Source organism: Notolepis coatsorum (assembly GCF_963971535.1).
Source record: "Notolepis coatsorum genome assembly, chromosome: 5".
Taxonomy (NCBI): Eukaryota; Metazoa; Chordata; class Actinopteri; order Aulopiformes; family Paralepididae; genus Notolepis; species Notolepis coatsorum.
This window is the reverse complement of record NC_140169.1, coordinates 85,391,665-85,404,807: the sequence shown is the minus strand read 5'-3', so window position 1 is coordinate 85,404,807 and position 13,143 is coordinate 85,391,665. Positions and strand designations below refer to the sequence as shown.

Genomic DNA, 13,143 nt, shown 5'->3' with positions numbered 1-13,143 from the left:
CGAACATGTCAGTGTTGAAACTAATGCATGGAAGCTTATCCCGTCTGTTGCAGTTTTCATATTCTACCGCTTAGTGCATATGTACGCACGGTCGGAGCTGTGCATAGATATACGCACAATCTCAAGCACACTGTTACGGACGGTGTCCTTATGTGTATATATATGGGGGTTATGTATGTTATCTGTTGTGCGTGTGTGTATATAGGCATGTTTTGGTTGTTCTGTTTTTGTCTCCCTCCTGTGTAACATATCCCATTCTCAGGTGTCAGTTACAGCAGCAGAAGCAGCAGCAGCAGCTGAGGCTCATCAGACTAATTAACCTCCACATCCCTTCATATACCCCAATTGTGTGCAGTGTTGGTTAGCTCTTTTGGCTCAGTGTGGTGGTGGGTGTCTCTCTGTGTTTGGTGATAATTCTGTGTGTGCCTGCGTGGACCAAACCCTGTGTGGGGTATATATGCTGTTGGCCCTGCCTTGCCATTTACCACTGTATGTGGGGTATGTATATTTGAGCTAGGTAATGCTCTATTTGCTCTAATGTTTGGTGTGTGAGCTAGTTAAATGCTCTATTGCTCTCATTGTTTGGTGTGGGTGTTTCTTAGAGATGTCCAGGTAGAGATGTCCAGGTAGAGGTACATTTGGTAGAGCTGGCGAAAGCTCTGGTTCACTCCATTGTGTTTTGGTGTGTTCTTTGTTGTACATTTCTGTTAACCCATAACCTGTTTGTGTATTTGTTTATTCCTTGTGTCACCCAGCCTATGGTGATTGCTTTGCTTTGTATTAACCTTTTGTTTCGCACACAGGGACATTGAGGGCAGGAAGATACCCTGGGTCTACATTTTGCATCACGTAGGTGACCAACTGTTAAAGACACCAGCTTTAGAGTGAGCACCACCACCTGTACTTTGGGGCGTTCGCGCCTGTAAGGGGGGGTGGGCTTTTGTTTCTTTTTGATATTTGATTTGGTGCTCACTGGTAGGTCCTCCGTGCTCTCTGTGTTGCTGATCTTGACTTTTGTTAAATAAATATTATTATTTTGCAAATTGTCTCATGTGTTTTGTGTCACTGCACCCTCACCTATCCTGTCTGTGGCCTAGTGTTGCGTCTCTCTACGGGGGTACGTAACATAAATGGGGGCTCGCCCGGGATAAATATAGATAAATCCTACACTTTGCTTAGAAATTATTGTATGCACGGTTTACGCACATATCTGTGCATACGCAGCATTGATAAATGAGGGCCCAGGGCTGAGCCTTTAATGCCAACCCAGTGGTCCAGGCGGGACAGCAGAATATTGTGATCCACTGTATCGAAGGCAGCAGTGAGATCCAAAAGTACAAGGATAAGAGAGTCACCATAGTCAGTGGCCAAAGGGATACTGTGCAATGCTCTAAAACCAGACTGGAAAACCTCCAGAATGCCATGTGTGTCTAGAAAAGACATTAATCAAAAGAAATTTAAAAAAGATATTCTAATATTTTGGAGAAAAGCTGGAGCTTGGAAATAGGCCTGAAATTAGAGAGGACAGAGGCGTCCAGGTTAAGCTTTTTAATTAGCGGTTGCACCACAGCATGTTTAAAAAGTACAGGTACATCACCTGCAAGGTCGTTCATAATCTTTTGGACATTTGGCCCTGCTGACCTCTTTGACAAGGTGACATCTAAGAGGCCTGAGGGCTTCATATGGGCAATAATTTCCTCTAGCTGAGAAAGGGCTCAAACTGGCTAAAGGTGGCAGGGCAGGTGACAGTAGTAGAAGGGTCACATGTAGGGGTGGAGGTGCTAGCTCTAATGTTGGCTACAGTACTTTGTCAATAAAAAACTGAAGAAAAATGTTTCAGTGGAAGCTTCAAGACAAACAGACTGGGGGACATCAAGAATATAATTAATCGTTTTAAAAATAACCTGAGGCTTGTGACAATTGTTTAAAAAGATATCAGAAAAATGCTTAGTCTTTTCAACGTTTAACAGTTTGCTGATATCTACACCAGCTATCCCTGTGAATGTCAAATGACACCTGCAGCTTGTCCTTTTTCCACTGTCGTTCAGCCCTCCTGCACTCTCGTCTGGCTTCACGGGTACTGTCATTAAACCAGGGCTCAGGTTTAGGTTTGTAACGCCTGGTTTTTAGAGGCATGACAGTATCAAGGATTTCCACACATGTGGAGTCGAACCAAGAGGTTAACTCCTCCGTGTTAACACACATAGAGCTGGCTGAGCTAGTTACAGTAGCGCTAGTGAAAGCAGGCGAGAAAAGTACAGCAGTGGAAGGGTTAAACATACAGCATCGACGGGCCAGTGCAGATTGTTTGTCAATGGAAAAATGCATCATCTAAAGGGTGTACTTACTGTATTGATCATCTGTATATAGTCTGACTTACTGTATTGATCTGGGTACAGTTTGACTGTCTTGGGAAATGACCCAAATGCTCATTGGACTATTTAAGGTTACTTGGAAATATAAGTTGAGACAATTAACAAATGTTTTAATGAATTGTTTTCTTTTTTCTTTTCTTTTTACAGTGCATGCAACATGAGTGGTAATAGTATTATAATACCATGATACAGGCTTTCCAAACCTGGGCCCCGTTCCCCGTACCTGGCTAACTGAGTTAGCCGGATAATTTCCAGCATAGCTTGACTTAAGCCAGACCTTTCTGTTCCCCGAAGTCGGATTTTCTAAATCACCATGGTAACAGATCAGAAAGTTTGAACCTGGTCCGGAGCAGGGTTAAGTTCAGTTAGCTGGATAACCTGCATGGCCACGCCCTCGCAAAGAAATGCCAGCTCGCTTCCTGAAATATTTCTCACAGTCTAGATCCCATTATACCATTCTGAATTATGTTTTTGTGCTTCGTTTTCCTAGAGGGGGCTTTTGAAATGTATAATAATAGAACTAAATGCTGATAATAAATCATATTCAGCCTATAGATTTACTTTGTCCTAAATAAAATAATGCACGTCATATACGGCGCTCGGAGTCGCGATACACGCTGCATGTGGTTATTTTAATAACGGCGCATTGCAAATGTGAATCCCGCGGGGATATTTTTAATGAATGAATCGGCCGTTTGGCTCTGATTAGTTTCATATATTCTCCGCTGTAGATTTGCTTAACGGAGCGCCCGGATTGTGTTTCATTCAAGCATAAAATTGAAGTGTCTATGCGTGGATTGTGGTCTTTGTGGATTATGAATTACGAGGAATCTGAGGATTGTTGAATTGTATCATCACTCACACGTTATTGTGATATTGTAACTGGGATTAAAATGTCTGATGAGAATGAGATGCGCTGTTTGACGGATTTGAGCAATTGAATGAGCCGTTGACGTCACATTAATGCATTTGAGAATAAAGAGATAAAACTTCATTCAAAAGAAAAATATTCGAAACACGGGTCTCTTGTATTGATGGATACACAATGGATATATCCCGTCTGGCACAGTGGTGCAACGGCTAGTGCTCACTCCTGTCAAGCGGACGACCCTAGTTCGAAACCCCGCGTTTCCAATATAATTTTTTTGGAAATTAATATTAAGACTATACGCAAAAGTAGCCTAGTTTTAAGTTAAAATATTATAAATCTACATGCATTGAGGATGTCATTCTTTCAGCTCTCAAAGTGCACCAAATTGAAGCATTTACATTGTAAAAAGAAGAAAATAAATTAGAAAAGAAGGGGATTCGAACGCGGGTCGTCCGCGTGAGAGACATAAGGACCATCCATCACACCATGGCGCCAGACAAATAAAACATCCACCATACATCCATCAATGGATAAGAGAGCCGTATCCTAATTCTGAAAGAGTTGAACTAATTATTTTCGCTAGCAAGATCTCATTTGATTATTCAATCCATAAACCTACTGCCAGCAGGCACGTTTAAAGAAATATAATCTGATTGATTGGGGCAATGAGGGACTTAAAATTAGCCTATAGATTATGCATTTAACTTGTCGGCGAGGCTATTGAGCCGTACTGCATTGTACCCATTCTGCAATCTGTTAATAAAGTTTTAAATCAATCAATCAATCAATGCCGTTAGGAAATCAGGATTTCTGCTATCGACACCTGCTGTCTTTTCAACTGAAGCGGCCGAGCGCAATTATATTATAGTCTCAAGTCTGGTTCGAATGAACGAGACTGAATCAGCGTTCGAGGAACAGGAAAATCCCGGATTCAAACATCGGGTTAATTGAATCTGGATAATGGGACTCTTGATCGACTTAGTTGAACCAGGTACGGGGAATAGGGCCCTGTTCAAACCTTTTGAACCAGGGGTAGGACAAATACAATTTAATTTCTCCTGTCTATATAATGATAATAGAATATGAATTCCAACAAAAGCAGTCCAACTGAGCTGTAGTGAGTGACATGCATCCATTACAGTCTAATCTACCATGAAGAACTGAGCTTGTAACGGCCCTGTTGTCAAGGATACTGAAACTGTACACACAGAGAGATCCAGCTCTCTACCAACCATAAGAAAGATATTTTGCCTTTGACTACATCAATCCAATTAGCCAAAAAACAGATGCCGTCTTATGTAGGTTAATTTATGTAGTACGGACCCTGACCCATTTAAGACAAGAGATGTGGCTTCTGTCTGCCCTTGAATGCTCTAATTACACTGAGAAATCAAAACAACGTTTTGCTCTAGTCACTGCTGGTGTTTATTTCCTGGCTGAAAAGAGCCATTTAATGTAATTTAACCTAAAAGTCACACCAGATTTGCACCAGAATTCTTAGTATTTCACGAGGATGCACTCAGACAGTCATAGACTAGACCCTTGTGCACTGAGCAAAGACCATGATGTAGTGTCAATCTCCTTAGGGAACACCACCCAAATTACAGTATGAATTCCAACACACTATGAGGCCTCACCTGTGTTATGTACAGGCTCCTGGACAGCTTGTTCAAAGTCCACATCTTTGGACATGAAGAAGGTTCTGAAGTCCTCGTGTAGCGTGACAAAGGTCAGACGCTTCCCTGCAGCCAACACCGTAAAGATAGGACCATACTGAAACACATATACATCACTATAAATATATATACTGAAACACATATACACCACTATAAATATATATACTGAAGCACATGACATACATATACCACTATAAACACAGGGCTGTATTGAAACACATGATATAAACACATAAACATATAGCATATATACACCACTATAAACACATATACACGACTATAAATATATATACTGAAACACATTGACATACATATACCACTATAAACACAGGGCTGTATTAAAACACATGATATAAACACATAAACATATAGCATATATCAGGGGTGGCCAACCCGCGGCTCGCGAGCCGCATGCGGCTCTTTGCCCGTCAATGTGCGGCTCTTCCATCCATAAAAAAATTTAATTTTTATTTTTTTTTTTTAACTTTTTTTTTTTATGTCACTCATTCCATAAGGACGTAGAATAAACATTTACAATTTTTTTTTAATGGTCCATTTGCATGTTCTTGGTATCTGAATCTAGGGACATATATGGATCAGTGTCAGAAATAGTGTGTCTGTTACTAGGCTTGAGTAAATTGTAATGAACCAAAGGAGAATATCAATTCTATTTAAAAATCTTTGACTGTAAATAACACCATGCTAAAATTGACCAGACCTGAAAAATCTAAGCAAATGAATAAAGGGAAGATGATTAAACAGAAGGTTTTGTAGATACAGTACTGAATTCTGCCATCTTTTTTATAATGTAAATTTCTCCACCATTTTTCATCATATTGCAACACCGTTTTTTGCAAGACGTTCACAGAAAGGTAGAGAAACTAACTGCGTTCTGTTTTATGGCAATAACGTTCAGGTTTGTGGGAGATAATCCCAAAAAATAAGAGAAATTAAAAAGTAAATCCAGAAGTCAGATGATTGACAGGGGCTGGTGTGAGCTGGGTAGGGTAGTTTTTCGAAATTTGAACGCCCTGAGTCTCTTACTTCAAAAGACTACACTCACTTTTGGCTGTGCCACTTCCTCCTGTCAATATGCGCCGGTTTCCGACTCAATGCCCTGAGATTTCTATAATCTTATATTTCACTAATAACAGTTCAAATAATTGGTAAACAAACGTAATGCTGAAAATATACACTTTTACTGTATATCTCGGGCTTAAGAGGTTAACCCTGTGAGGCCCAAATTAAAAAGAAATTAGCAACTTCAGAGGCCAGAGGGTGGGACGTATAAACACATTTACTATCAAATAGCATTGTGAGGCTGAACAACAGGACCAATTGACTATACATGTGCTTAAAGGGGAACTATCTTATAAATGGCTTTTTTCAGTGTTTACCATTGTTTCTTAGCTATGTGGACTTATATTAATAGGATATATGTCTCTAATTCTCATATTGGCGAATTCTTCCAATTCTCCTCTCACAATATTCACCCTCACTGAACTGAGTCATCTGAAAATGTGCATATCTGTGATGTCAGAGATTTCTCAGCTGCATAATAATGTGGCAGTTGATGTGGCAGTTGGCACCAGGCCACACAGTGGTTGAAGCCCAGCCTCAAAACGGCTTAAGATCTTGAGGTAGAAAAATGCGGTTTTTAGTACTCGATTAGAAATACAAAACAATGCATTTTTTTTGAAAAAAACCTAGGTGTTCCATAGACTCACAGGAATTGTGTAAAAGTGCCCAAATAGTGAAAGAAATAGTAAAATAGTTCCCCTTTAACATTTTTTAAATAAACATAATTTTTTTAAATGGCTAAAAGTTATTTTGTAATTTTGCAACTGTGGGTCTCACATGGTACTTTTAACCCTGTGAGGCCCAAATAAAAAAGACATTAGCAACTTCAGAGGCCAGAGGGTGAGACCTATAAACACATGAAGGGTGCCGTGACTGAAAAAAAAGGTTGAGAAACGCTGGTATATGGTGTGGCTCTTTGTGGTACCACAGTAATTTTTGTGGCTCTTAGTCTCTGACTGGTTGGCCACCCCTGGCATATATACACCACTATAAACACATATACACCACTATAAATATATATACTGAAGCACATGACATATATGCACCACTATAAACACTTGTTACTCTGTGTTTAGGACCCCCTCGAAAACGAGATGGTTCATCTCAAGGGGTTCATCCTATCAATAAATTAATTTCAAATTTCAACACAGGACGATAATATACTGAAATAAACACATGCCATAATCACCACTATAAACACATGACATAATCACCACTATATACACAGGACCGTATATTGAAATATGACATAGTGTACTGTACCCACTATAAACACAGGGCTGTACTGAAACATACAACATATGTACATGTACACACCACTATAAACACACACTATAACACAGAATATTATATACCGGTGGTAATCATAATCAAACAAATAGTGGACAACACACAAATACTGTTGCCAAAACTTGAAGGGAAATAAAAAGGAAAATCAAACAAAAATGCTGAAAAAGGGAAGAAGAACAACAACAACAACAACAACAACAACAACAACAACAACAACAACAATCCCCACCAAGCTGGCCTTCGTTTTCTATCATTTGTTTCTAACCTGATTTCATGTCACTGACCAGCCTTCGGTGTGATTTAATTCAGCCTCTTCAAAGAGCAGGGTCACTTCAAACAATGAAGGAAGCCCCCAGTACTCTGGAGTCTGGCCCAATAGCCAATACTGCACACAAAGCTCTCTCTCTCTTTCCCCCTTTCTCGGTCTCTCTCTCTCTCTTTCCCTCTCTTGCTCTCTCTCTCTCTTTCCCTCTCTCGCTCTGTCTTTCCCTCTCCCTCCCTCTCTCTCTCTTTCCCTCCTTCTTTTTGCCTCCTCTCTCTCTCTGTCTCTCTTCCCCTCCCTCTCTCTCTGTCTTCCTCTGTCTCTCTCTTGCCCACTACAAATACACACACATACGTACGACACACACACACACACACACACAATTAGACTGTGTGTGTCCCTGAGCCTGTGTGTGTGAGTGAGTGAATGTGCGTGTGTGTTTGTGTGTGTGTGTGTGTGTGTGTGTTTGTACACACATACAGGTCTGTGTCAACAGGTCCATGCCACCGTGCGTGGTCAAGTCTGAGGCCCCAGATACATAAATGACTGGTGTAGCCCGGCAGCACAGAGCAGAGGTCCAATCACACAGTCCACTTCCTCTGGACCATGGCGAAAACAAGTCCAGTCTGTCTGCTGTCCAGGAACCCAGTTTGGTTTACTCACAAATACTACGGCCCTGCACTGGGGCTTGTGTGACCAGCTGCAGAGGCAGCTTTTCATTGATTCAATGTGCTTTTTCTGTTGATGTCAGCCGTTCTACTGACACGTGCTGAGTGGGAACAAACTAAACATACAGAGAATAGGTATACTAACGGTATAGTGGTGGAGATGTTTGGGAATCTTAATATTCACTCAGATGTTGACTCTTGGGGGGGGGGGGGGGGGGGGGGGTCGTGATTCGATTAAAAACCGATTCTCAATTCATTGTGATTATCAAGGCAATTTGACAGATTTGATTCTTACTTTACTTTACTTACGCCTGCTACCCCTTCTGGGGCATAGGCCATCAACAAGTGATCTCCAAGCATCTCTGTCTTGAGCTGTTCTCTCCAGTTGGTTCCAGGTCATCTTCATGGTCTTGGTGTCTGCCTCCAGGTCTCTGCGCCAGGTGTTTCTCGGGGCGGCCCCTTTTCCGCTTGCCCTGCGGGTTCCATGTTAGGGCTTGTCTGGTGATGGTACTTGCGGGCTTTCGCAGGGTGTGACCTATCCAGCACCATCTGCGTTTCTTAATTTCTTCTTCTGCGGGCAGCTGGTTTGTTCTCTGCCAGAGTTCGCAGATTTGATTCTAGATAGCTGTTAACCTTTGTGTTGCAACGCTGGTATATTGTGTGAGTCTTTTTGCTTGGGTAATCTTGGTAATCTGTAGGATGTAGTGAGTTTACGATTTATTATACTATGGTCATGAGAAAATGTAAACCATAATATGGTTATATATTATATATTATCACAAGACTGAAAACTGAAATAATTTTTTACAATAAACTTCTTTTTATCAAATTTCAATTGATATAAGTTAATAAGATAGCATCTCAATTCTACCCCCCACTTCCCTCCCTACTAAATGGCATCAGTTGTACAGGGTTATCCTAGGTTATTAGAGGATTATATTAGGCTGACAGAGGCTGATATATTGTACAAACACTTACTGTAACTATGGAGATAATCGACAACTATTATGGCCATAAAGCACGTGTACAGGTCCATGCACTGCACAGTTTGAAGTAACTGCTACAGAAAGTATTACCTAATCAATCAAGCACTTTGGGCTGTAATTCTTGTATGAAAGGTGCTTTACAAATAATGTTTTTTAGGGTTTCAAGCACGAAGTGCAGAAACCATATTGTTTTTGTGTGAATTCTTTCAAAATAAAAGTGTATTAATCTCCTTCAGAAATGCTTTTGCAAATCCCCGTGAGATGGTAAATGGTAGCAACATGAACGTTGACTCATTGATTAGAAGTTGTGTGTAAATGCTTTCCAACAAATAATGAGCCCACTTGGCTTAAAGGGGGCACTATAATTAAAGGTCAAACTTTTTAAAGGTCAGAACTCCTATGCCATAAGTCCGATTTACACGAAACTTGGTACACACATTCATCTATATTTATTATTATTATTATTATTATTATTATTATTATTATTATTATTATTATCATTACAATATTTCAAAACCTAAATAAATGTGGGCAGATGAGTGGCGCAGTGGGCAAGGCGGGCAAGGCCACTAACGCAGGAGATGCTGGTATCGAGCCCAGCTCTCGGCGTTGCTACCGGCTTGGCCGGCCGTCATACTAACAAAATTGGCAGTGTTAGAGGGTGGGAAAGCCGGTGGGTGGGGATTGGACGTTGTGGACAGCGACTCCTACAGGTCGGTTGGGTGACGCCGGTGCAGCGGAAACAGGAAGTGACGGGGGCAGCGTGAGCCACGCGTTACTCCTCGCCACTGAGAGTTCGAGCTGCGGCGGTGAAAATATGCGACAGGCTGCCTCCTCGTGTACCGGAGGGGACACGTGATGCAAGGCTTCTATCCTCACTACAGCCGACCAGTGGGGGGCATAGTCTAGCAACGTTCAAGACAGGGGAGGGAAGAATTGGAAATACGAAATTGGGATGGGAGAAAATAGAAAATGGGGAGAAAAAGTGGATAAAAAAATGGAATGTAATTCATTTGTGACTTTCAAATTAAACATCATGGTAACATCAACGTATTTAGCAGAAATGCTTAATAAGCAGAGAAATAAGCAGAGCATTGGTTGTTTATAATATAATATTGATGATGATGAATTACAATAGCATTGTTCTTTTATATGTTAATTACACACACACACTGACACACACACACACACACACACACACACACACGGTTTCACTGGGGACTCAAGTTTAAAGTTTTTTTTTCCTTTTATTTGTCAGTGTCACGTATAAAGTACATGTACATTACAGTGAAATGCTTGGTTCTGTATGAGTCCCTGAGAAAAAAGTAAGTAAAAGAGGAATAAGTCCCAACACTATACAATATACAAACTAAAGTACAACCTAGACCTAAGTACGATGAAGTAAAAATGCAGACAATGAGGTACAAAATGCAGACAATGTGGTACACGTATTTTTTTTAATAATACTAATAATAATAATAAAAAGAAGGCAAGATGCACAAAATGAGGTATTGATGTAGTGCAAATCTCTTTAATAAATAGATAAATATGATGTAGTGTTAAAGTGTTTAAAGTGTCTAACGTGAGTGTTAAGGTGCGTGTTTGTTTAAAGTGAGTGTGTGCATGTGGATGTGTGTGCAATGAGTGTAGATGGATGGGTTGATGTTACATCAAGTCATTGAGCATCCTGATGGCCTGGGGATAGAAGCTCCTTCTGAGTCTCTCTGTACTGGCCATGAGACTCCGGTAACCCCTCAGGTTTGAAACCTATTAAAACTTAAAACATTTATTGAAAGAATATATGTCTTTTCATTGTCTGTTACTGAGGTTAAGCTTACAGTAGGTTTGGATTTGGAAACAACATTTTAGGTGACAATTATGACGAGATATGTTGTTGCTGACTGGCCAACTTCAACAACTATAGACAAACAAAGACACAGGTTTGAATCCAGGTGGGTTACGCAGGCCCTGGGCTACTATTAGACACTCAGATCATCGAGCCCTGGGCTACTATTAGACACTCAGATCATCGAGCCCTGGGCTACTATTAGACACTCAGTTCATCAAGCCTTGGGCTACTAGACACCCTGAGGATGGCCAGACATTTTTTGGGAGAGGGAGGTAGGGAGGGGTTTTAGTTTGTGTGGTGTGATAACAATGTTGAAATTGAGAAGTTTAGACTTTTGTTCTGTTTTACAACGGAAATAAAAAATGTGTTATTACAGAGGGAGTAAAGTACAGAAAAAAGGTTGGGTACCGGTATTGGTTCAAATGTGAACGATACCCAACCCTACCTGTATATAATCCTTTTTACATATCTGTAGATACTCTATCTATATCTGCATATTCCTTACCTCTTACTACTAGTTACGCTGCTGGCCAGTATGACTTACTACCATAGTATCTTTATACCTGTACATATTAATACTACTAACTCTGTACATACATATGATTAGCACTATACTCAGTAGTACTAATTTAATTTATATATTTTATACCAAGTTTAATCACCTGTACATTGTATATTACTATAGCACTTTACTAGTTTACTATAGCTTGTCAAATACATTTGAATCGAATCAAATCTAATATGGATTCTCAATAAGTTAGAGACACTATCCTGATATCCTGTACAGTACCAAGATCTGTCTGTCTTCACTGTCTCTGTAATGACTGAGAGGCTATTTATATTTCTACGATAACGGCACCTCAGAGTTCATCAGTTCATATTTAAGGTGAGCTGCTGCTGCAGGGAGGGGCTGGAAGGGGGGGGGGCTGGACTCCTGACCCACACCGTGGCGTGATGTGTGTGTGTGTGTGTGTGTGTGTGTGTGTGTGTGTGTGTGTGTGTGTGTGTGTGTGTGTGTGTGTAGGTGTGTTTGTGTGTGTGTGTGTGGGGGGGGGGGGGGTAAGGTGATGGATATTTTCGGTCCATTAATCGGTCTGTTTGATCTGAGAGTTAAACATTTGCCACATAAAACACATTATGTTTGGCTCATCACCATGACTCATGTGCCCATAGTTACCATATAATTGGATTTAAGTGTCATTTTAAAAGTGTCACTTAAGTGTTTAAAAAAATAATTGACTGGCCAAAACTAGAAACTGGAGTAAAACAAAAACTTGAAAACGAACTGTTCTGGAGAAAATATATATATATATAATAGCCAAAATAAAAGAAATGCAAGTAACTGACAGACCGCTGTAACCCTGTCTGTAACCAGCATCTGTCACTAGTACTACATAATGTGACGCAGTAAAATAAATAAACAAAGTATTGGAAATCCAATAGTTATAATAAATAATGTAACAACTGAATGTTCCACTTCACTCACCTTATCCCTCGCTTGAGAAATAAAAGTCAGCGGAGCTTTTCCAAAGTCGAACGCAGCACCGAACCAAGGTATCCATCCTTTTATACACGGTGGAGCGTTGGGATGGTTCTTCTCGCCACATAAAAGATGTGCAGAAATAGCCACGACAATAAGAGAAAGTATCAAAGTGATCAGGTCCATGATGACTAGTGTTATCACGGTGACGGATAGCCCCTTTCGTGACTTTCGGTTTGCAAGCCTGGGGCTTTTGTGACCGGAGTCACTTGCTTTTACGCCGCGATTACCCAGTAAAGAAACGAGAAAGAAAGGAGATTAGATTCTAGAGGAGGTGAAAAGCGCACCTGCCATCGGAGGCAAAAGAAAAGGGGCTGGTCAATTGACGGGAGTGTTGGCCAATCAGGCCTGGTCTCAGTTTCCGTCTGGTCCAATGGAGGGCGGTTCGTATGGTTTGTAAAAACGTGCGCAAAGGGGTCTGGGTAGTATAGTTTATACACGGTAACCACGCGCCTCGCATTGTACGGCTGGAGCGCTTCATTAAACTACATTTCCGCGTGTCGATAGATCTAACGCTAAAGGTCTTTGAAGAAAGGTAAACACGAG

The 13,143-nt window shown here is 40.7% G+C and overlaps 1 protein-coding gene across 1 annotated transcript in view; it reads right to left on the bottom strand.

Annotated features, from left to right (window-relative positions):
• The window catches only part of cyp39a1 (cytochrome P450, family 39, subfamily A, polypeptide 1), a gene marked incomplete at both ends in the record, with an annotated part of 120,186 nt that extends 107,463 nt beyond the window's left edge, over positions 1-12,723 (bottom strand). The window contains 2 exons of the mRNA XM_084315447.1: positions 4,884-5,019; positions 12,544-12,723. Of these exons, the coding sequence (XP_084171573.1) occupies positions 4,884-5,019; positions 12,544-12,723 (316 nt within the window). The remainder of the gene's footprint in view (positions 1-4,883; positions 5,020-12,543) is intronic.
• Positions 12,724-13,143: the final 420 nt, after the last annotated feature.